This window comes from Tamandua tetradactyla, chromosome 1 (genome assembly GCF_023851605.1).
Source record: "Tamandua tetradactyla isolate mTamTet1 chromosome 1, mTamTet1.pri, whole genome shotgun sequence".
In the NCBI taxonomy this organism is placed as follows: domain Eukaryota; kingdom Metazoa; phylum Chordata; class Mammalia; order Pilosa; family Myrmecophagidae; genus Tamandua; species Tamandua tetradactyla.
The window spans coordinates 108,996,629-109,022,231 of NC_135327.1; the positions used below are offsets into that span (position 1 = coordinate 108,996,629).

Below are 25,603 nucleotides of genomic sequence, written 5' to 3' on the forward strand. Positions count from 1 at the left end.
ATTAAAAGGGAGCATGACTGCTGAATCATTATAGTGATACTTCTTTTAGTCTCCAGTATCTTAGAGCAGCTAGAAGTAACAATCTAAAATTGTGGAAGTGTAGCCCACACCAAACTCTGAAACCTGTTCTACAACTAATTTCCTGTATATATGTCATCTTTCACACCCCAAAAAGTTGATTGTGGTGATAAAAATAAAGATTATAAGTGATCCTTAATTACTAATATTAATTATATAACATACATAATATCTTCCACATGGTGTGTCGTAATCTTTTTCTTATTATTATACCTACCTAGCTCCAATAGTCCTTAAAATTTGTAGCTACTGGCATAGAGGATTCTTGTTGAGAAATGAAAAGAGGGAATATTAGGAAGTTAGGGACTAGATTCTGAAAGAACTTTAATTGGCAAAGGTACCACTAAATATGTGACTTTGAGTTGTGCCTCTAGGATTGATTGGTTGGAGGAACATTTGTAGATAAGGGACTAGTTAGGATTGTATTTAAATAAACAAGATCACTCTAATGATAAAGATTGCAACTAGCAAAATTAAGTTGTTGCTGCATAGCTGATTTTAGGGTGCAATCCACACCAGAAATTTCAGGCAACGCCATTCTCCCTCCCACGGTGATGCTCTGACAGTGTGAATGATCAAAGCCATAATTAAAAAGCAGAAAACATAAAATGACATGAAGGCTAAGAGCAATGTGCCTTGGCAATGGTAGTATGTAAGTATAATAACCCACCTAATCTTTGCAACAACCTTACCATGTTGATACTATTATTATTCCCATTTTAGAGTTGAGGAAGTTGAGTTATAACAAGTTCAAGTTATTTTCCCAAGTGGAGGATCTGGGAGATGAACTGAAGAAGCTAATTCTAATATATAGCTACTTAGAGCAGAGTTTATGAACTTATTGTATCTATATGCTCCAGGTAGAGAAATTTCTTCCTACTCTCTGAAAACAACACTGAAACTTGCAATATTTCATAAGAAACCATGTGGAGTCTGAAAGTTAGTGCTCACCTTTTACATAGGGCTTAAATGGGAACTATGGGTATAAATATTTCTTTTGCTTTAAACAGGTAATCGGCAACCTTGGTCCTTTGGAGCTGATTCTTAATACTCCTAGCCATCATAGGGTTCATCATGGTAAGGAAATGTCCTTTCTTCTTTTTTTCCCTATTTTTAAAAATTTTTAATTTCCATTTGCATTACTTCATTTCATCACAGTTACCCCAAATAGCACATGTCGTGCCAATAGGTATAAGTTTCTTCCTTTGTACCTGGACACGTCTCATTTCCCAAGCATGGATGGGGGAAAATAAAGCAAACAAAAAACTTCCTCTGTCTGGTTTTTGGATTTTCCCTTTTACCTGAGTCTCAACTTAGTTGTGGTGGAGAAATGAGTTAACCAGCTGAGGGGATCCACCCTGTGTCCTGAAGGGGCCTGGTGAAGGGCACTCTCTGACCCCAGCGATAAGGGTCATTCCCATCTACAGCCGAAAGCCTCAGACCCTCTGGTCTTAAAACTCGTTGGGCTAAATTCTGTGAACAAACCCGACAGAAACTGTATTTGCCTGATGAGGAAAAAAATCATATAGTTAGTGCCTAAGGTTTAAAGACTCCAGCTTAAATAATAACAGAAATATGTACATTTGTGCACCAAAGGACCTGTACAAAAAGATACATATCAGAATTTTTTGTAATAAGAAAGGAAAAGAAAGAATTCAAATGTTCATTAGCAGTAACATGGATGCATTATACGCTCTTCTTACAACGGGGAAGCATCTAGCAGTGAAAATGCTCAACTCTATGCAGTGACATCAATAAATTTCACAAAGGATGTCGAGAGAAGGAAGCCAATAAGAATATAATAGATATCGTATTGTTCCATTTTTATAAATTTCCAGAACTGGCAATACTAATCCATGGTTACAGAGACAGAATGTGGGATCCATGTGGGAGGGTGAGGTTTGGGAGTGGAAACAAGGAAAGCTTTGGGGGAGCTGCTGATGTTCACTTCTCAATTTTGGTGATGGGTCTGGATGTTTACTTTGTAAATCCATCAAATAGTACACTTACAATTTGTTCCCTTTTCTACATGTATGCTAAATATATATTTTAAGAATTACAAAAATGTTTTCTTAAAACCCAAAATAAATAAAACAAAAAGCTGCACAACTGAAGAAACAAAAACAGACTCATGGTCCAGCATAAACACTTTAAACACACATAAATCTCCAAGGTCAAAATACCTTACAAAAGCTTCAAAACCACATTTTGGCCCCAGTGAAAGCCCTTCCATATTCTTTTTTTTGTTGTGAAAATTTTATTCACTAATTCTCACGTTTCTTGGTCCATTAGACCAGATTTTAGTGACTTCAGGGGCACAATAAATATAATCCCTTTTTCCTACCTAAGTCTAGAAGCAACTGAGAAATGAGAATTAGACAAATGGAAAACAAAAATCACCTTTGCTACCAATAAAGTTGACTGAAGATTGTCTTTTCATCTTAAGGCAAGTGTGCAGCCTAAATCTGAACTTCAGAATTAGCCATGCCATCACCAGCAGCCCTGCAGCAGGGCAGAACTTTCTTCCCAAAGGGGCTGGTTCCCTCTTCCGGGTCCTGGAGTAGACACACAGGACCCCCAAAGACTCGAGAGCAGGGGGGCTGTACATACCCAGCTTCCAAACTCAAAACTCATTCTCCAGAGAACAGAGTTCGTGAGGAGGTGACGGGGCCAAGAATATCAAACTCTTGGGATTCGCGCCATATGAAAGAGATATAAGAAGTGCAAAAGAATAAGTTTGCATCTAAAATGGAACAGCTGCTAGCTTCCTGTTTGCTTTCACCAGGCCACATTCCCACTCATTTTGCTGTAGATCAGGGTTTCTCAGCCTTGCACTATTGACATTTATTTTAAAGAAACCATGTCCAGTTTTTTTTAACATGAAATTTAAATTTGCGATTTGAATATTTTAGCATAGGGAAAACATCAAATATATCATGAGTTTATAAAAATAATACAGGGTAATTTAATCTTCATTTAGGTCTTTCAAGGTTAAAACAATAGTTGTCTCATTCTAAGTAGTGAATTTTCTTCTTAGACCAGATGCAGAGAAAAAGGTGTAGAGGTGATTATCAACATTAACTATTTAAAAAATTTGGTACTTACTATTATTTCTTTATAGTATTTCTTATTTTCTCTATTTTGGGGGCACCCCTAAATTTTTAATTATTAGTCTTTGTTATTCTTGGAAAAGAATTATTTAGATTTAGCCAAGCATTTAAGATAAACTGGAAAATTTTGAGGAAAAACACATATATAGTTTTAAGAAAACCTTTGCTCTTTTTGGTAAAATTAACTGAAAAATAAATGAAATGAAAACTGGATTTACAAGTAAACAAAATTTAATGTAGCAGGGGGAAGACATTCCCAGAAAATCATTGTGTTGCCTAAGTCTTAGTTTTGTGAATGCATCCTCAAATATAAGACAGAGATGTTTCAACATTGCATGACTATTTTTTTTTAATTTTCTTGTTTAATATTTCATCTCATAGGTAGAAACCGTTATTGCATAGACAAAAATTATGCTGGCACTTTGATTATATGGGATAGAATTTTTGGTAAGTAAAATGTATGAAAATCAAAATATTAAATGAGTCCCTCTGTTCACAGAAAATCAAAGATCATATCCTTTCTGTTTATTTTTCAGGGACATTTGAGGCAGAAAATGAGAAAGTTGTATATGGTCTAACACATCCCATTAATACATTTCAGCCATTCAAGGTGCAGGTAATGTGATTGGTTGTATTCTTTCTGAATTTATAACATTTCATAACTGTATCTCAAAGTTGAGAAAACAAGGTTGTTATTGGAAGGCAGAGTACATTATAGTGTCCTGAAGTTTATTTATTTTTACTATAAGAGAATTTGGAAATAATTCTGTTGTTCAAACAAAGGCTTGAACCAAATCAGGTGAAGTACATTTTAAAACAACTCATTATCACAATTTTTAAATATGCCTATTACCTAGAATTGAAAAAAAAATAAAATAGAAGTGGCTCTTTAGCAAACATTCTTTCCGCGAATAGACCTGATATATATTCATGTATTCAGAAGACGTGTCGAAAAATATGTAATTTAGTTCAATCCCCCAGTAATAATAATATCTGCTTCAAAGGTTGCATGTCTCTCTCTGGTTAGCAGCTGAGGCTGAGCTTTTGCCTTATTCTTCTCAGAAGTACGTGTCAGGAGCTGTTATGGGTTGGTGAGGTCTGTACTTGCCTCACCTGCTGAGATTTGTGGGGCTGGACCAGTTTTCTGTCAGACATGTGGTATTTGTTGTTTACTGGCCTGGATGGCTGGCACCTGAGAAATGAGGATGTGTGTGAAGCTTGGTTCTGTCAGTGTCAGGCCCCACAAATACTCCTGGGGCTGGTGTCTAGTAAATAAGAAAGAAATAAGAATGCTTTAAAAGTAGAAGAGATCAATGAACAACAATGCTGTATAGGTACTGGCCTCGGTGTTCAGTAGAGTGAAAGAATTACAGGTTTATATTGGTCTGCTTTGCAAACCCGCCTCTTCAGATTTTCTCGGGAAATTGAGATTATGAAATAATTGCATTTATTGAACTCTTACTAAATGGAGGGAGTTCATAGGAAGGAACTCAACCCAAGACATCTAATCCGACCACTAAGACCTTATGATGTAGTGGCTCTTTTTGACCCTCTTTTTTACTGAATGAAACCGAGATTCCAATAATTCGCCCAAGGTCACAGAGCCTGCCAATAGCAAACTTCCCTCAGGTGGTTCCAAGCCCAAGCTCACGACTTGCTTAACTCAATTTAACACTTACCCTCTGCTGCCTCCATATAAAAGACCATCATAAATGACTTTCACTTTGAAACTGAAAGGTATTTTTATGTCCTTGTACCTCAAACAAATAAAAGATGATCATCTCTCTTCTTTTTTTTTCCTCAACCACATGGAATTTCTCTCTGTGTGTGTGTTGATTTGCTGTTACTATCTCAGGAGAATTCTAGCACCAGAGTCTCAGGGGTATTTTCTTTTTTTTTTTTTTTTTTTTTTTTATTTTTATTTATTTTTTTTATTTTTATTTTTTATTAACGGAAAAAAAAAAGAAATTAACACAACATTTAGAAATCATACCATTCTACATATGCACTCAGTAATTCTTAACATCATCACATAGATGCATGATCATTGTTTCTTAGTACATTTGCATCGGTTTAGAGGAACTAGCAACACAACAGAAAAAGGTATAAAATGTTAATATAAAGAAAAGAAATAAAAGTAGTAGTAATAGTAAAAAAACAACAACAACAAACAAACCAACAAGCAAACAAAAACAAAAAAAACCCTATAGCTCAGATGCAGCTTCATTCAGTATTTTAACATGATTACTTTACAATGAGGTATTATTGTGCTGTCCATTTTTGAGTTTTTGTATCTAGTCCTGTTGCACAGTCTGTATCCCTTCAGCTTCAATTACGCATTGTCTTACCCTGTTTCTAACTCCTGCTGAACTCTGTTACCAATGACATATTTCAAGTTTATTCTCGAATGTCCGTTCACATCAGTGGGACCATACAGTATTTGTCCTTTAGTTTTTGGCTGGATTCACTCAGCATAATATTCTCTAGGTCCATCCATGTTATTACATGGTTCATAAGTTTATCTTGTCTTAAAGCTGCATAATATTCCATCGTATGTATATACCACAGTTTGTTTAGCCACTCTTCTGTTGATGGAGATTTTGGCTGTTTCCATCTCTTTGCAATTGTAAATAACGCTGCTATAAACATTGGTGTGCAAATGTCCGTTTGCGTCTTTGCCCTTAGGTCCTTTGAGTAGATACCTAGCAATGGTATTGCTGGGTCGTATGGCAATTCTATATTCAGCTTTTTGAGGAACCGCCAAACTGCCTTCCACAGTGGTTGCACCCTTTGACATTCCCACCAACAGTGGATAAGTGTGCCTCTTTCTCCGCATCCTCTCCAGCACTTGTCATTTTCTGTTTTGTTGATAATGGCCATTCTGGTGGGTGTGAGATGATATCTCATTGTGGTTTTGATTTGCATTTCTCTAATGGCCAGGGACATTGAGCATCTCTTCATGTGCCTCTTGGCCATCCGTATTTCTTCTTCTGGTAGGTGTCTGTTTAAGTCTTTTTCCCATTTTGTAATTGGGTTGGCTGTCTTTTTGTTGTTGAGTTGAATAATCTCTTTATAAATTCTGGATACTAGACCTTTATCTGATATGTCGTTTCCAAATATTGTCTCCCATTGTGTAGGCTGTCTTTCTACTTTCTTGATGAAGTTCTCTGATGCACAAAAGTGTTTAATTTTGAGGAGCTCCCATTTATTTATTTCCTTCTTCAGTGTTCTTGCTTTAGGTTTAAGGTCCATAAAACCACCTCCAGTTGTAAGATCCATAAGATATCTCCCAACATTTTCCTCTATCTGTTTTATGGTCTTAGACCTAATGTTTAGATCTTTGATCCATTTTGAGTTAACTTTTGTATAGGGTGTGAGAGATGGGTCTTTTTTCATTCTTTTGCATATGGATATCCAGTTCTCTAGGCACCATTTATTGAAGAGACTGCTCTGTCCCAGGTGAGTTGGCTTGACTGCCTTATCAAAGATCAAATGTCCATAGATGAGAGGGTCTATATCTGAGCACTCTATTCGATTCCATTGGTCGATATATCTATCTTTATGTCAATACCATGCTGTTTTGACCACTGTGGCTTCATAGTATGCCTTAAAGTCAGGCAGCGCGAGACCTCCAGCTTCGTTTTTTTTCCTCAAGATGTTTTTAGCAATTCGGGGCACCCTGCCCTTCCAGATAAATTTGCTTATTGGTTTTTCTATTTCTGAAAAATAAGTTGTTGGGATTTTGATTGGTATTGCATTGAATCTGTAAATCAATTTAGGTAGGATTGACATCTTAACTATATTTAGTCTTCCAATCCATGAACACGGTATGCCCTTCCATCTATTTAGGTCTTCTGTGATTTCTTTTAACAGTTTTTTGTAGTTTTCTTTATATAGGTTTTTTGTCTCTTTGGTTAAATTTATTCCTAGGTATTTTATTCTTTTAGTTGCGATTGTAAATGGGATTCGTTTCTTGATTTCCGCCTCAGCTTGTTCATTACTAGTGTATAGAAAAGCTACAGATTTTTGAATGTTGATCTTGTAGCCTGCTACTTTGCTGTACTCATTTATTAGCTCTATTAATTTTGTTGTGGATTTTTCTGGGTTTTCTACATATAGTATCATATCGTCTGCAAACAGTGATAGTTTTACTTCTTCCTTTCCTATTTTGATGCCTTGTATTTCTTTTTCTTGCCTAATTGCTCTGGCTAGAACTTCCAACACAATGTTGAATAATAGTGGTGATAGTGGACATCCTTGTCTTGTTCCTGATCTTAGGGGGAAAGTTTTCAATTTTTCCCCATTGAGGATGATATTAGCTGTGGGTTTTTCATATATTCCCTCTATCATTTTAAGGAAGTTCCCTTGTATTCCTATCTTTTGAAGTGTTTTCAACAGGAAAGGTTGTTGAATCTTGTCAAATGCCTTCTCTGCATCAATTGAGATGATCATGTGATTTTTCTGCTTTGATTTGTTGATATGGTGTATTACATTAATTGATTTTCTTATGTTGAACCATCCTTGCATACCTGGGATGAATCCTACTTGGTCATGATGTATAATTCTTTTAATGTGTTGTTGGATACGATTTGCTAGAATTTTATTGAGGATTTTTGCATCTGTATTCATTAGAGAGATTGGTCTGTAGTTTTCTTTTTTTGTAATATCTTTGCCTGGTTTTGGTATGAGGGTGATGTTGGCTTCATAGAATGAATTAGGTAGTTTTCCCTCCACTTCGATTATGTTGAAGAGTTTGAGTAGAGTAGGTACTAATTCTTTCTGGAATGTTTGATAGAATTCACATGTGAAGCCGTCTGGTCCTGGACTTTTCTTTTTAGGGAGCTTTTGAATAACTAATTCAATCTCTTTACTTGTGATTGGTTTGTTGAGGTCGTCTATTTCTTCTTGAGTCAAAGTTGGTTGTTCATGTCTTTCCAGGAACCTGTCCATTTCTTCTAAATTGTTGTATTTATTAGCGTAAAGTTGTTCATAGTATCCTGTTATTACCTCCTTTATTTCTGTGAGGTCAGTAGTTATGTCTCCTCTTTCATTTCTAATCTTATTTATTTGCATCCTCTCTCTTCTTCTTTTTGTCAATCTTGCTAAGGGCCCATCAATCTTGTTGATTTTCTCATAGAACCAACTTCTGGTCTTATTGATTTTCTCTATTGTTTTCATGTTTTCAATTTCATTTATTTCTGCTCTAACCTTTGTTATTTCTTTCCTTTTGCTTGCTTTGGGATTAGTTTGCTGTTCTTTCTCCAGTTCTTCCAAGTGGACAGTTAATTCCTGCATTTTTGCCTTTTCTTCTTTTCTGATAAAGGCATTTAGGGCAATAAATTTCCCTCTTAGCACTGCCTTTGCTGCATCCCATAAGTTTTGATATGTTGTATCTTCATTTTCATTTGCCTCTAGGTATTTACTAATTTCTCTTGCAATTTCTTCTTTGACCCACTTGTTATTTAAGAGTGTGTTGTTGAGCCTCCATGTATTTATGAATTTTCTGGCCCTCCGCCTATTATTGATTTCCAACTTCATTCCTTTATGATCCGAGAAAGTGTTGTGTATGATTTCAATATTTTTAAATTCGTTAAGACTTGCTTTGTGACCCAGCATATGGTCTATCTTTGAGAATGATCCATGAGCACTTGAAAAAAAGGTGTATCCTGCTGTTGTGGGATGTAATGTCCTATAAATGTCTGTTAAGTCAAGTTCATTTATAGTAATATTCAGGTTCTCTATTTTTTTATTGATCCTCTGTGTAGATGTTCTGTCCATTGATGAGAGTGGTGAATTGAAGTCTCCAACTATTATGGTATATGTGTCTATTTCCCTCTTCAGTGTTTGCAGTGTATTCCTCACGTATTTTGGGGCATTCTGGTTCGGTGCGTAAATATTTATGATTGTTATGTCTTCTTGCTTAATTGTTCCTTTTAATAGTATATAGTGTCCTTCTTTGTCTCTTTTAACTGTTTTACATTTGAAGTCTAATTTGTTGGATATTAGTATAGCCACTCCTGCTCTTTTCTGGTTGTTGTTTGCATGAAATATCTTTTCCCAACCTTTCACTTTCAACCTATATTTATCTTTGGGTCTAAGATGTGTTTCCTGTAGACAGCATATAGAAGGATCCTGTTTTTTAATCCATTCTGCCAGTCTATGTCTTTTAATTGGGGAATTCAGTCCATTGACATTTAGAGTTATTACTGTTTGGATAATATTTTCCTCTACCATTTTGCCTTTTGTATTATATATATCATATCTGATTTTCCTTCTTTCTACACTTTTCTCCATGTCTCTCTCTTCTGTCTTTTTGTATCTGACTCTAGTGCTTCCTTTAGTATTTCTTGCAGAGCTGGTCTCTTGGTCACAAATTCTCTTAGTGACTTTTTGTCTGAGAATGTTTTAATTTCTCCCTCATTTTTGAAGGACAATTTTGCTGGATATAGGAGTCTTGGCTGGCAGTTTTTCTCTTTTAGTAACTTAAATATATCATCCCACTGTCTTCTAGCTTCCATGGTTTCTGCTGAGAAATCTACACATAGTCTTATTGGGTTTCCCTTGTATGTGACGGATTGTTTTTCTCTCGCTGCCTTCAAGATCCTCTCTTTCTCTTTGACCTCTGACATTCTAACTAGTAAGTGTCTTGGGGAACGCCTATTTGTGTCTAATCTCTTTGGGGTGCGCTGCACTTCTTGGATCTGTAATTTTAGGTCTTTCATAAGAGTTGGGAAATTTTCAGTGATAATTTCTTCCATTAGTTTTTCTCCTCCTTTTCCCTTCTCTTCTCCTTCTGGGATACCCACTACACGTATATTTGTACGGTTCACATTGTCCTTGAGTTCCCTGATACCCTGTTCAAATTTTTCCATTCTTTTCCGGATAGTTTCTGTTTCTTTTTGGAATTCAGATGTTTCATCCTCCAAATCACTAATTCTATCTTCTGTTTCTTTAAATCTGTCATTGTAGGTATCCATTGTTTTTTCCATCTTTTCTACTTTATCTTTCACTTCCATAAGTTCTGTGATTTGTTTTTTCAGTTTTTCTATTTCTTCTTTATGTTCAGCCCATGTCTTCTTCATGTCCTCCCTCAATTTATCGATTTCATTTTTGAAGAGGTTTTCCATTTCTGTTCGTATATTCAGCATTAGTTGTTTCAGCTCCTGTATCTCATTTGAACTATTGGTTTCTTCGTTTGACTGGGCCATATGTTCAATTTTCTGAGCGTGGTCCGTTATCTTCTGCTGGCATCTGGGCATTTAGTCAGATTTCCCCGGGTGTTCGACCCCACAGCTTGAAAGATTTTTCTGCGCAATCTCTGGGTTCTGTTCTTCCTATCCTGCCCAGTAGGTGGCGCTCGTGGCACACGCCTGTCTGTGGGTTCCACCAGCGAAAGTTGCTGTGGGTCCCTCAACTCTGGAAAACTCTCACCGTAGGGGAGATTCGGCAACCTAAGCGTCTTGGAAGAATGCCAGCCGGCCCGGGGTTCCAAACGTGGGGAGGGTCGCCGGCCGTCGCAGCACAGGAGAGCGTCCGGCCAAATTAGCCAGTCGGCGCAGGGCACCAAGCGTGGCGGGAGGGCGCCAGCTGTCGCAGCCCGGGAGAGTACACTGTTCCCAGCCGACGGGGGAGTCACGTGTTTGGAAGGGATCCCCCGGTCACTGTTCTCTGCAGTCTGGGGGTTTCCGACCCAACTATCTCAGTTGTTCCGGGGGGCCTCGTGTGGTGGGGGCACCAGCCGCTGCGGCCTAAGGGGACCGCCTGTCCAATTCTACCAGCTGGCCCAGGAAGGTGGAAGGGAGGGACTCCGGTCGCTTGTCGTCCCACCCAGGAAAGCCCGTGCCCCTTGGTGATCTCACCGGAGCTGGTTCTCCCAGATAGTCAGCCGTTCCAGGATGGGGTCCGCTGTCCCTTTGATCTCCGTCGTGGCTCCGGGAGCTGCTCTGTATTATCTCCACTCCCCCAGTAGCTGTTCTGGAGGAGGAAAGGTGAGGGCGGCAAGGCTGTCGAGGCTGGTGGCGGAGGAGCACGGTGAAGGCGGGGGAAGAGGGCACCGTGGTGGTTGGAGAGCAGCCGGAGCAGGAGGGGGAAGAGAGGGGAGAAGGAGGTCGGGCGGCTCGGCTGCTGCGGGGCTTGGGCGCCGCGCGGCGGGCCGGCGGAGAAAGAGAGGGGAGAGGGAGGTCGGGCGGCTCGGCTGCTGCGGGGCTTGGGCGCCATGCGGCGGGCCGGCGGAGAAAGAGAGGGGAGAGGGAGGTCGGGCGGCTCGGCTGCTGCGGGGCTTGGGCGCCGCGCGGCTTGGGCCTCAGGGGTATTTTCTTAATCATAAACTTTGTAGAATTGAAACCCGTTTAGAATAATATATTGAGAACTCCTCGTTCTCTCCCTCCATATGTGCAGATTAAAAAAGAAATAAGCAATTTGGTCTTTGTCCTCCAGGACAGTGTTCTTCAGCTTTGATGTGCATATGAATCACTGGAGGATCCTGTCAAAATGCAGATTCTGCTCAGTAGGTCAGAGACCTGGTCTGCAGACCTGCGCTTCTAGAGCTCCTGGCTGACCTTGAGCTGCTGGCTCATGGAGAAATCTTTGATTAGCAAGGCCTTGGGAGTCTGTTCGCCTGCTGAGGAGAAAGGAGCTTGTAACTGAGTCAGAATAAGAGAGTGGAAACCGTACAGAACAAGAGCTGCCCAAATATTAGAATGGTTAGGCACAATATTTAGACAGTCACAGATATTTATGCTGTGGATCTGTGTTAAATTCAGTTCTCCAGGCCTCTACCCCACCCAACCATTCTCTTTAGCTCACTCAGTCATTGTCAGAGTGTGACTAAGCGTTGGTCTTTCACACGCTCTCCTAAAGGGTCACAAACGCCAAGTCTACACGTCATGATGCTTAGGAGCTCCCAAACCACAGAAACACACATTTGAATTGTATTTCTTTATATACAGCTAAATTTTTCTTCTATCCTCAGAGACCTCAAAATCAACTTAGGATAGTCCCCAGCAGATGGAATTTCCCACCTTTTATTCTTAGGCGTAGACCATTCGCTTTCTCTCCTTTGGGGCTCAGGAGTTTCAGGGCATTTGGAAGCAAATAACTGAGAGAGGTCTCCCTGTTTTAAAATATGACCATGTTTTTCTTAGGGCTTGTGCATAGAATGATGGAAATAAAATGGCAGCCAGTTTTCAAAATATCAAAACCAATATTTATATTACAGTGCATTATAACTCCTAAACCCATAACTTTTTCTGTATTTTTATTATTGTAAAGACCCAGAATAAGTTTCCCATGTAAAATCCACCTTTTCCTCAAAACCTGTTCTATGGATTCCTATATTACTCTCGATTACTTCAGATTCCTTACTGATATATTTAGAACAATTCTTGAAACCATTTTTATAAGCCTAGCAGTTTAAATTATTCAAGAGAGTGAAATACCAGTGAGATTATAAATTCTGACAAAGCAAAACTTCTTTCTCCGTTAATTTATTTTTATACTCATAATAGAATTCAAATCTAGAGTCTGTAGTAAATGTTTAGCCCCAGGACTATTTTTAATTCTATGACGTATTATGATTCCATGAATAGTGTACATAGCTAATTATACTAATAACTAACAATTATTGAGCACTTATCTCATGTGGTCATACTTTTAATGCACTTATCTCATGTAGAGATACTTTTATATGTCACCTGTGCATTATTTAGAGACTATGAATACTTCCCATAAGCCTCAAGGCAAACTCTTGCCTCAGAGTTGGCCAATTTCCCTCTTCTAATTACAGAATTTAGGCTACATAATACATGGAAGTCTACTGTCTGAAATATAACATGGTTGCCTATAATTCAGTGAAGTGACTATGGTTTTATTTTTCAAATCGTCCAATAGATGTCAGCTTTCATATCACTCCATGGTTAACCTAAATATACATTTAGCAAGACTCGAAAAGGCATCATTAGGCAATGGACATTGAATGCACAGATTTCTAGATAATCCCACTGGAAGCAAAGTCTCTTAATTCTTTTTTTCCACTATGTTAATTTTCTAAATAATTGCCCTACTTTCTACTTTCATAAATATAATTTTGTTGAGCTGCAGAAATATTGGCAAGAACACACTTAAAGGTACACAGAATGCACAGAATAGATTATAATTGGGAATATAATGCACATTACGATACATTAATCTAATCATACAGAACATATATTCAAGAAGTATATACCTTACACCCAATGATGTAATAAACACATGAATTGTATTTAATCTTTTTTGTTTCATATTTTCTCTTATATTAAATAAGCTATATTTTTATTCTTCCTAGTTTCACCATTTGTTTTACATTTGGACTACGTTCTGGGCCACACCTGGATTCTTCAATAAGCTTTCTGTTATAGTTAAAGGACCAGGTTGGAGTCCAGGTAAACCAAGACTTGGACTGAGTGAAGAAATCCCAGAGGTAAACAGAGTCATGGGATTGGTGATGGTGGGGATCAATTTCATATTGTCAAGTCAACAGCCAGTCCAATATATGCTTCCTTCATGCAAAAAGGCATCTTTGTAGGTGGAGGAAGCTCCAGCTTATTCATTTGGTTGATTTTTATCATCAGTATACATTGCTAAATCAATCCATACATGTCATTTTTTTGTTTGTGTTTTTTTGTTTTAGAAATTGAGTTTCATTTTTACTTCAGAGCTTGTGATGTCCCTAAAGTTAATAATGCCATATAGCTTTCTTTTGCAAATTTAATAGTGGCTTCTATATATGTAAACATGCCATTTGCAAGCAAAACCAGTTTCGTTTCCACTCCCTCCCCCAAAGTTTTATGCTTTTTCTTTCCACTCTTTGACTTAGTACACTATGTAAATCCACCATTATGTTTATATACAATGGAAGTTTTTAGAGAAGACAACCTTTTCTTGGCCTTTATTTAGGGTAAAGCAATCAGTCATTCATAAAATGTAAGGCATGGTGATGAGAGCAGAAACACTTCTAATGTCTCCAATTTGAGTTGGGATGAATTCAGCAATCTTTTAAAATTAAGAAATCACTGAAAATTTCTCATATATACATGATATGGGTCATATTTCCAAAATTAATGTCAAAAACTGGATTCCCACATCTGGACCATCAGAATGGCACTGCCTATAGGCCCCGAAGATTTTGGAATCTATTACCTCTTTGATAATTAAGATGATTATTTCAGTGGGTTCTGGCTGATACTCCCTAACTGGCCATTAGTGTGGGGAAATGGGAATTATCTGGACCTCTGCTTGACTCAGTGAACTACTATGTGCGGGAGCTACTCTGATAACGCCCACTGATAAATAATGCAGTTACTGAAATGCAGCATTGTTCCCTCTAAGATCAAAAACAAAGTAAACATACCTGTTTCTACTCTTCAGATATTTAATCCATGACCTAAAAAATCACTGATCCATATAGAACAAGAGAAGCATATTCATTTACTCTAGAAGACTCCAAAATCGGACTTCACATCAACAGAATTTCCACCACTGATCTCCATACCACAGCCACCAAACCACAGCCATCCCATAGTCTGCCCAATTCCATCAAACACCGTCCCTCACAGAGACACAATAACTTTGGCCCACAACCTCCCAAATTCTTAAATAAATGATTTCCCTTGATTTTACATTGAATACATTTTCTACCATAAAATTTCTTTATCATCCTCCTAATAAAGACTTTTTTCCTTTTTATTTCATGTTTTCATGACTGTTCTAGTTTGCTAGCTGCTGGAACATAATATACCAGAAATGGAATGGCTTTTAAAAAGGGGGATTTAATAAGTTGCTAGTTTACAGTTCTAAGGCCGAGAAAGTGTTGCAATTAAAACAAGTCTATAGAAATGTCCAATCTAAGGCATCCAGGGAAAGATACCTTGGTTCAAGAAGGCCAGTGAAGTTCAGGGTTTCTCTCTCATTCTGAAAAGGCACATGGTGAACATGGTCACAGTTTCTCTCTCAGCTGGAAGGGTACATGGCAAACAAGGCATCATCTGCTACCTTCTCTCCCGGCTTCCTGTTTCATGAAGCTCCCCGGGAGGCATTTTCCTTCTTCATCTCCAAAGGTTGCTGGCTTATGGGCTCTCTGATTCTTGTGGCTATGTCATTCTTCTCTGCTCTCTCTGAATTTCCTTCGTTCTCCAAAATGTTTCCTCTTTTATAGGACTCCAGAAACTTATCAAGACCCACCCAGATGGGTGGAGATATGTTGTCACCTAATCCAGTTTGGCAACCACTCTTGATTAAATCACATCTCCAGGGAGATGATCTGATTACAGTTTCAAACATACAGTATTGAATAGGGATTATTCTGCCTTTATGAAATGGGATTTTGATCAAAACATGGCTTTTCTAGGGGACATACATCCTTTCAAACCAGCACAATGAATTTTCCATCTTATTTCATGTTTTTGTGGTTATTCCTAAATTGTGTGTTTTTGGCACACCAAGGCTTGAGTTTCACTGAATGGTAGTGTACGGCAATGGCAGATCTAGTGTTTCATTCATATGGAGCACACTTATTTTTTACTTAAAAGATAGATTGCAAATTAAGGCATCTCACACGGGGTACATAGAATTCCTCATGCCAAATTTCTCTGGCTTGCTTTTCGGTTAGAGTGGTAGATGAGGACTCACCACTTCCACTAGATCTATGCTGTGAGTTCTCACACAGGATATATCAGAACATCTACTGAGGGCCTTGCTGCATGCATCATATCCGTGCAGCTTCTCTCGTGTATGAATTTCCTTATATTAACTGAACTGACATGAATAGCTGAAGGCACTACCACATTGATTACAAACAGTGTATCTTTGGTCTGTGCATTCTCTGGGGCATACATGGCTTTTTAAGGCAAACTAAATCAGAACTGTAATGCTTCTGAAATGAAAAAGAAGTCTCCTAGCTCTTAGACATTTTCCTATCCAAATAATGTACATTAGAGTTATTTTTGAGAAAAAGAGAACAGTAAATTCTTTAATTTCTTTTTGCTTGTCTCTTCCTCACTTAGAATGAATTTCAATAACAGGAATATACCACAGACCAACACAGAAAGACTGGATTCTTTCTTGTCTCCCTAGGTCACAGGGAAAGAAGTAGCCTTTTCATCTTCAGCCTCTCAACTATTAAAGATATATGGAGTTGCACAATTTGCACTGATGCTAGCATTTTATGAAGATACCTTTGCAGATAACACTGTAAGTGATATTGATTTATAATAGATGTGTGAAAATTATCTGTAACTTAATTTGGAAATGAAAAATAAGCTCCCCAAATTATGACTATGTTCTCTCTCCTCTATAATTTTCTACTTTAATTTCGGAAATGTCCCAAAATTAAGCAGGTAAATTAATTCTTCCAGACTACTAAATGTAATGAATTAATTATATCTGAAGCATTGTTGTATGGAATACCCACTGATGGTAATGGTATGGTATTGATCTAAATTATATCTATGGAATGATTTTCCAGAAATAAACTTCACAACACTTACAATAAATGTAATCCAGAAATCAGAATTAAATGTATCAGGGAAATACACTTAAATCAGTTTCAACATACCAACCATCACCCAGCCTGGTTGCATGATTTTAAGGCATTTGCCATGTAAGGTTTCCTTAATTTATTATGAAAAAGGAGTTATTGAGCATTAATCCTGACAGCTCTTCCAGGGGATCTGATAATCCCTGCTGTTCAAGAGACAAAGTTAGATTTTCATAGATGGGAAGTCAGATAAAGGACCTCAAAAACAACTGCGATCAAGAGGAAAAAGCCCTCAGTGAATGGGACAGCAAAATTGTGTGATTTGGCTTTGAGGAAATAGGAAAAAGAAAAAGTCTTCCCTGAGAATTTTTTTTTTTACTTTCTTTTTTTTCCCCTGAGAATTTTTAAATACAAATCAGCCCTGACACAGATCTGGGTTGAGAAATTACACTATTTAAGGGCTTGATAAACCCAGACCAAGAAAAGTTTAAAGTGGTCTCAGATTATGACTCAGGTCTCAAAAGAAGCATGTTCAAATTATGCATAGAGCAATTTCCTTCAACTCCAGTCTCTGAGTAGTCCCACAGATGAAGTCTCAGTGATTGTGAACTTGGAGTTAAAAATGACAAAACATGCATCAGAAAAGAAAAAATAAATAATATACCCTTACAGGCAGAAGACATTAGAAACTAATGTAAGCAAAATATAAATGAAATAAATTTAATATGTTTGAAAGAAACAGAAGATGACATTTTAAAAGAAATTATGAAATCAAAGGAATCAAGAAAAAAAGACTACCAAAAATGATGGGGCACATTTGGAAAATAATCAAATTGAACTTCTAGAAAATGTAAAATAGCGAATAAGATGAGGAACTCAATGACATAAATAGTGATTTAAAGACAACTGAAGAGAAGAATAATGCATTCAAAAAGATAAAGCCAAAAAGGTTTTCCATTACACAGTACTAAAAGATGAGATAAAAAATATGACTGAGAAGTCATCTTCAAACATGAAGAATACTGTGGCAAAGTTTAAAAAATAAAATGAAGAAAGCCTCCAGAAAAAAAATGTAAATGAATACAAATAGAATTAACAGGCAGTGAATTCAGGCAAGATAAATCAACTTTTTTAAAACACAAGAGCAGCTATTGATAGGTATTAATCTAGCCACAAAAACTCTCATACATAATAGAAATTAATAGTATGTGCAGAAAAATGGATCTGCTGTAGGAGTGTCGTTCATAATTCCAGTGCATAAATTCTATGGGATTATTTTTATTAGAAGCCAGTACGACAACTCTAATATAATAAATCTTATGAAATTATTTTCAATAATTAGATACCAGTGTAATATTCCCAATATAATAATTGCTGTGTAACAATTCTATATGTTCCATGTGGTTTATATACCGAGTGCAGAAATTCCCAGAATTCTCCCCAGCAAACTTCCATTCATGTCTCATTGTTCATAAGTAACTCACACGTCCATGCTGAGCCAATAACAAGCATCAGCTTATGAATTAACCATGAATGAACTATGCCAAGAATGATTCATGTCCCCAGGATAGAAAGGGTTCCCTTCTGAGCACATTCCTACCCCATTCCTGGCCAAAATAAGGGTAGTATTAATACAGAAGAAATGCATGATAATTTCTGAGTGGAAAACCAATAATGTGTGCTGGAGTATGTTCTGCTAAATAAAACAGGTCACAGAAAATTTTTATAGAGATTACTGGCAAATATATTGAAAAAAGCCATATTAATTTTTAACATTATTTAAAGATTGGTGATTGATGTTCTCCTTATTTATTTGTTTTTGTATTTAAATTTACATTCATACTTTGCCATACACAGTGACTCCAGTTTTGAATGTTAGACAACCTCACACGAGTTTTCTGTCTACATACTGTTGAAAAAAATTACAGAGAAACATGAAATAGACTTCTTGTTTATAGCAGAAAATGATTATTTCAATTCATTCTTCTGTTTTGTGGGGTAGAAATAGGAACTAGGAAAAGGTGTGATGAGAAATAGCTTGAGAATATAATAGTTGAAAAACACTTACTATTTGTTCTTTCACATTGTAACATGTTTTTCTACTTTACCCCAAAAGAGATAAATTTGAATTCAAGGATTTATTTCAGAGGCAAGGTTTCATAACAGCAGCATAAGACATTTCTCTAAGCAGTGCATGTGTAGACCTCAGGCTACTGAAATTGTTCAACTTAATTAGTTGTTTAACCTAAGGCCTCGTAATCAACTCTTCGAGTACTGCCTAATTACCCACCACTGATAATCCGATTTTTAATGACATTGACTTCATATGGTCACCCAAAATATGACTAGAATGTGTATGCTTTAATAGAGTTTAGATAATTGAATGAGGTCAAAATAGAGCCAGGTAAGCTGCATCTAAATGTCCAACTCTGAAAATGCTGATCAAAATTGAGTATATGGTTTATTTGTTTTCACCTGTACAAAATAAAATCCCTAAATAAATTAATTAATAGAAATGAAAATGGAAACGTACTCATTTTAAGTTATGTAAAGCTCAATTTGGATATTGAAATAGAGCCCTTGACATGAAATTCACCAAGAGATTTGAATATAGGGCATCTGCAAATGGGTAAAAATGTAGGCTAGACACTGTGTATATTAAAAATGAGACTCACAGCATGGTTTTCATAAGCTTTTTCAATTTCCCTAGAACACTATGCGAGAAACCTATGTAGATATATAGATAAAGACAAATACTGCGTTGAAACCTTTTTCAGACTGAAAGTAGAGTAGGAGACAGCTTCATTCCTGATACACATTAATTTTGAAAGGAGCATTTGCTTGTTTCCCACCTGTTTTCTTCGCTAAACGTGCTGTGTGAATAGATTGCTTATTTACAAAATTCTACAGTGCGTTTCTAGTCTCACAGATGTCTAAAAGCATATGAAGGCATTAATATCCAACAGCAATATTTTTTTTCCAGATTCACTGCAGCCAATAATCACATAGAAAAGTAGTGGCCGGCTTGTAATTGGGGACCCTGCTCTGGTCCCACAGCCTTTTCTCTCTGTGCCTATACCACAGTAGATACTTACTTTCTTGTTTTACGTGTGCAAGTTCTGTATAAATAACTTCGAGCATCAGAAAAGCAAGTTGATGGACACCACAAAGGGGTAAAAGTGCATTCCTTTCTTACTGAAACTTGCAATGCATACATTGAAAATCTGTGGTGCTTAGTTCACTGATGTGGCCAACAGACTTTCATGTTGATTTTAGTTTTAGTAATTCTTGGGAAATGAATTCCTCAGCTGAAGGGCCTACTTTATGGGGTGATATTCATATTATCATTTGAAATGATAATATGGGCTGTGCTAGTAGGTTTCCAAAGGAAAACTGAATAGGCAATGCTATCCTTTTAAATAATAGACATGGGCAAAACGGTTTGAATATTTAACAGGGTCTTGTAGCAATGCTAACTGCAGATGTGTTTTAGCACAGATTCCTTTGATGATATATTTCACACTGAGGCATCTGGGTGCACCCAATACAGATTTAGAAGCAGAGTTTTTCAGTTTGAATTCTCCTGGACGCGGGACTGTGCAAAACATTCAGGGCACTACAATTTTGGAACTAATATTATCGTGTTAACATATTTTAACAGCTCCTTTGAAAAAAAATCAAAGTATTTAGTTTTACTGTCATAGCACAGAGTATCACCCATACAGATTAGAGGGAGCATAGGCCCTATATTGTGAACTCTCTCAAGTCAGCAACCAGTATACACGGTTGTCTTCTAGTGCAGCTGTTGGGATTTCATTTGATTTCCTAAAGTTTTTAGGTGAGTAAGTGATGTAATATGCAAAAAAGAAATGTGAGCCAAAATAATCATCAATTATAATGGAACACAATGAAATAAATGTGGTAAATGTGTAGTAAAGGTAAGATAGTAGCAATAGGTTCCAATCTAATAATGATAGCTTTAGAAACTTAAAAACGTGATCATTGTTTAATTAGTATGAAAAATATAATTGTTATTCGCTACATGGAAATGTAAAAATAAGAATGGAACATTTTACATTTTAATATGTGATTTATATCAAATAATGTAAATAATCATTGTGAAATTAAATCTATCTTCATATCATTAATACTGACCCTCAATTTGATCCTTAGGCAGTTCTTTTAAGAGTTATTAAATAAAATCAAGCATTCACTGCTTTTAATTTGAATTGAGATCGCATTTTGATTTATTAAATGCATGTAAAAATTAAACATCTAAATTCAGCTTTGGAATCCCTTTTTTGAAATGTGCAATTCTTGGAATCATATTTCCTTACTAGAAATTGTCCTCATGGAAAATAAATATATCTTTCTGAAATGTTTTTTTTATTGTGAAATAGATGCACAAAAAACAATAAACTTCAAAGTACATTTTAACAAGTATTTATAGAACAGATTTCAAAGTTTGGTATGGGTTACAGTTTCACCATTTCAGGTTTTTCCTTCTAGCTGCTCCAAGACGATAGAGACTAAAAAGAAATATCAGTATAATGATTCAGTAGTCATTTGATAAATCCTAACCTCTTTGTTGTAACTCCAGTTTATCTTTTGATCCTTCTCCCAATCTCTAGGGATATTTGGGTTATGCCCATTCTAACTTTTTTTCATATTGAAAAGGGGTATTGATGACATAGGATGGAAGGATGGAACTAATTGACATTGTCAGAGATAAATTGGTCCCACTAGGTTTCAGGACTTATCTGGCCTGGAACCATCTGAAAGTTTTAGGTTTCTGAAAAGTAAACTTAGTGTGTGTAAGGTTAACAGGAATGATGTTGGTTGGGGGTTGGCAATCTGTAGCAATTAGCACTATCTAGCTAAAGCTTGCTTAAAAGTAGCCTCCAGAATAGCCTCTCAACCCTATTTGAATTCTCTTAGCAAGAGTCCTTATTTTGTTACATTTATTTCCCCCCCTCTTGTTAGAATGGCTTTGTCGATCCCACAGTGCTGGAGCCCTGCTTATTCTTGGGAATCACCTCCTACATTGTCAGGGAGACTCACACACCTAGACATCATGTCCCTTGTAGCAGGGATGGTAATGATTTTACTTGCAGAGTTGGGCTTAGTGTGAGAGAGAGAGAGAGAGAGAGACCACATCTGAGCAACAGAAGAGGTTCTCCAGAAGTAACTCCTAGGCATAATTATAGGTAGGCTAAGCTTCTCTGCTAAAGAAGTAAGTTTCATAAGAGCAAGCCTCAAGATCAGGGGCTTGGTCTATTAACTTGGGAGTCCCTACTGAGAAACGATCTTTTAATGTCTCTTTTTTATTTTGTATTCTAGGAAATAACTAAAAGATTATAGCCTTATATTTCCAATTAACTTCTGAGTGAAAAAAAAAGTTTCTTCCCAAAAATATAGAGAAACTTGGTGTACTTACTTCAGTGAGACCTTTAAGCAAAATGCTAATAATTCAGAGCGGTTGCATTGACCCCAGAAATAGTTTTGTTGTGCATCCAAAAAAGATTCCATGTCAAAATGAGTATCTTCCAGCAACTCTTGTAGGATCTTTCAGTGCTGAAGTTGCTCAGTCTATTGAAGCAAGACCCTTCTGTGTTGTCAAACCAATGCCCAATGAACTACGGAATTTTTCAATCTGACTTGTGGGAACAGGCACTCTCCTTGGCCCTGCATGAGCACTGGGCCCTGCACTGTGAGTTCTAATCTTCTCCTGCCTTCAAGTGGTTTCCTCATTTGCATAAACTGATCTACTGAGTACTCCAGGGGCACCATCTGCCGGTTTCTAAAGTTCTCTCTCTCCTCTCGGGCACTCTGTTGTGTACAGTAGCCACCTTGGCCCCTCTTAAATCACACCTCCATATCCTGGACTCTGACAGACCACCAAGCTCCCTGGGCTCCCTCTCACCATCATGTTGCAGCCTGGAAATGCTCAAGGCAATGGGCTGGGGCAATAGCAGGGCTCGCTGCATTGTGTTCCCTCTCTGGGATTACTGCCCTTTGTTTCCTGGTGTTCAATGTCTTGAAAATCAATTTTTTCCCTTTTTTTGGTTGTTTCATGGGGAGGGTAAATCCTGTTCTTGTTACTCTCTCTTGGCTGGTGTATATCCATTTTTTTTTAATGCAGTTGCAACCATAGTTTGACATATGACTGTAATTTACCTAATCATCCAAGTATATGGTTAAAATCGTTTAAGTGCATGTTTTTTGCTTTTTTCTACAAATATTGGTAGAAACTCACTATGTACCTATAATTTCAATGTTATATGTTTTAGCCAATGTATTTTCAGATCTTATATGTTTATTTTTGAAATTCTATGAAACGCTCATTCTAAGTCATTCCATTTGTGTATATTGCAATAGTAACCACTTACACAGTTCTTACATTTTGAAAAAGAATAGAATATGTCAATATTGACATTATTTTATGAGCAAAGTCTTATCTTAGGAGATTCTGTAGATGCAACCCCCTTGCCTTCACTGATCCACTTTCTTTCTGAAGTTTTATTCATCTTCCTCTAAACCTCCAACTAAATCCCTGCCTCTGGCCCCTTTTCATCTGTTGTTTCCTTGTAAAAGCAGACCTAATGACTCCTACTCTGCATGGTTGTTGGGAATATAAAACAGCACAATAGCTGTAAAGTAGATGCTCAGGAAACATTATTACATTTTAACATGTAAACAAAATGCATAGTTAATCTTTAATCCCAACCTTAGAAAATATGCAATTTTTGTCATAATAAATGAAAATATATGACTTTTGATATGTACATATAAATATGTCACTGTGTGTGTGTGATTTCTTCCATAGATGTGCTTTCCCTCATAAACACATTCTCCATTAAATATTTTATGGCTGCCAGTATTCCAGAAAGATTAAGGTTTGAAATCACAACAAATGGTGATATTAAAAATAGCTAATGAAATATGGTACTTGTTCATAAAAATGAAAGAGTTTTTTCTTCCTATGCAAAGGAACATATACTTCAAAGAATTATACAATCAAAACTTTAAAAAGAATTTTTAGGGAGAACACTCTAACTGAAAGATTATTTTGGAATTGTCTGAGTCATTGATCAATTGCCCAACAAGGAAGCTAAATGACATAAGGAAAGTCAAAATGTACTCTGGATATTCAACATTTTTTGAAAAGGATCAACAACAAATGCTATGGTGTAAAATGAAATCTGCTCTGTCTTCTTTGCCAGCTTTAAATCCTAATTCTTCTTCTCTAATGCTCCCCTGCTCTCTGTTTGTTTGACAGGTGCTGTCACAGGTCACTCTCCTTCTGAGGGTTTGCTTCATTATTCTAACGCTGACCTCCATTGGATTTCTTATGGATCAAAGGCAAGAAGTGAAACACTTTCTTCTTTTTCTACTTTTTTTTCTTTTTACTCAATTAAATTTTTTTCCACATAGTGCTAAAATGTCAGAATAGTATATAACTTAATAATGTAATATTTTGAATAAATGATAAAATTTGAAATTCACCAAAGCATTTGCTATCTAAAAATTGAAACTATAGTTGTATGCCTCCATTAAGGGCAACACAGTAAAATATTATCAGATCTTAATATAAGGAAACATGTTAAATCAAAACTTTTAAACTAAAATTTATTTTTATAAATATGTTAGAAAAAACTTAGAATGCGATGATTAAATTGGCAAAACATAGGACACATTATCTGAGAACTTAACAAAATACAAAACATGTTTAAATATGTTTTGATTTATCATTGACTAGATAACATATGCGAGAGTACAGGTGTGCTTAAAGTTCTTTACCCTCAAAAAAAAAATAGTATTTAAAGAATCTGTTTTCAAATGCTACTCTGTCCAGAAAATACACTCTCTGCAACAATTTTAAATGGCTTTTAAGGCAGGAGATAAATCACAAAATACCTATTCATTATTGTTTAGTATTTATCAACCATTAATATTAGTACTAATAGTAATCAGGTAATTATTACATGCTGTGGATTGTATTAGTAAGTCTTACAACCCACTGACATAAACATTACAATGAAGTTCGTTTTACAGTGAAGCTCTAAGAACTTAAATAACGTTTAAGTAAAATAATAAGAGAGCAGAACATAAACCCAAATATGTGACTCCAGAGCACACATATTTTGAAAATGTCATGTATTATAGTTCTGTGCAAAAGTCTCTAGTCATTCTTGAAGTCTTATCTTTGTCATTATTTATTAGGCAATCAATAACTAATACTTTCAGGAATTTTAAAATATTGAGGCCTAGTGAATATATGTTTAATTTATTTTGAATGTTATATTATCTTCCCAAAGAGTGCTGACTTGCTCTCCTAGTGTGGCAGCAGTTTCTGGAGTATCATCAAGACTCAGGTCCTAAAGAACTTACTGGTTAAAGGAACTATTTATAAAATGCAATTCCTGTAAATATTTAGTGAAGAATAATTCAGCTGGCACAACTCTACATAGTCATATGAACACAATGTATATAAAAATCTAAAATTTTTAAACAAACTTAAAAATTGTATTGATTTTATCATTTTACTTTAATTTGCCTTTATATCTCAAATTCCCTGTACAAAAATAAAATGCACCCTGAGCCCTACTTGAAATTGTGATTTCAAACATCACAATTCTATTGATTCCACATACTTACTAGAATTGGTAATCAGTCAATAACAATAGTAGTTTCATTCTTAAGGGAGATTTTGTCTTCCCAGCTATAAATAAACATGCTCAATAAATAAAGGAAAAATTTTACCTTGATATATCTTATGTTATATTAAATTATTCTTACTGTATATAGTTTTTCAGTCTAAATTGTCCATGGCCATTCATACTGATACATAATTTTGCTATTTGAAACCAGATCAATGGAAGTCAAAAGAGAATGGAATGACGTT

The 25,603-nt window shown here is 36.4% G+C and overlaps 1 protein-coding gene across 2 annotated transcripts in view; it reads left to right on the forward strand.

The window, feature by feature from the left end:
* Positions 1–25,603, forward strand: part of AGMO (alkylglycerol monooxygenase) — a 338,562-nt gene that overhangs the window by 156,278 nt on the left and 156,681 nt on the right. For both annotated transcript variants that reach the window (XM_077163065.1, XM_077163063.1), the window contains exons 6-11: positions 1,089–1,155; positions 3,570–3,635; positions 3,725–3,804; positions 13,510–13,644; positions 16,296–16,412; positions 23,978–24,060. In XM_077163065.1, the coding sequence (XP_077019180.1) occupies positions 1,089–1,155; positions 3,570–3,635; positions 3,725–3,804; positions 13,510–13,644; positions 16,296–16,412; positions 23,978–24,060 (548 nt within the window). The remainder of the gene's footprint in view (positions 1–1,088; positions 1,156–3,569; positions 3,636–3,724; positions 3,805–13,509; positions 13,645–16,295; positions 16,413–23,977; positions 24,061–25,603) is intronic.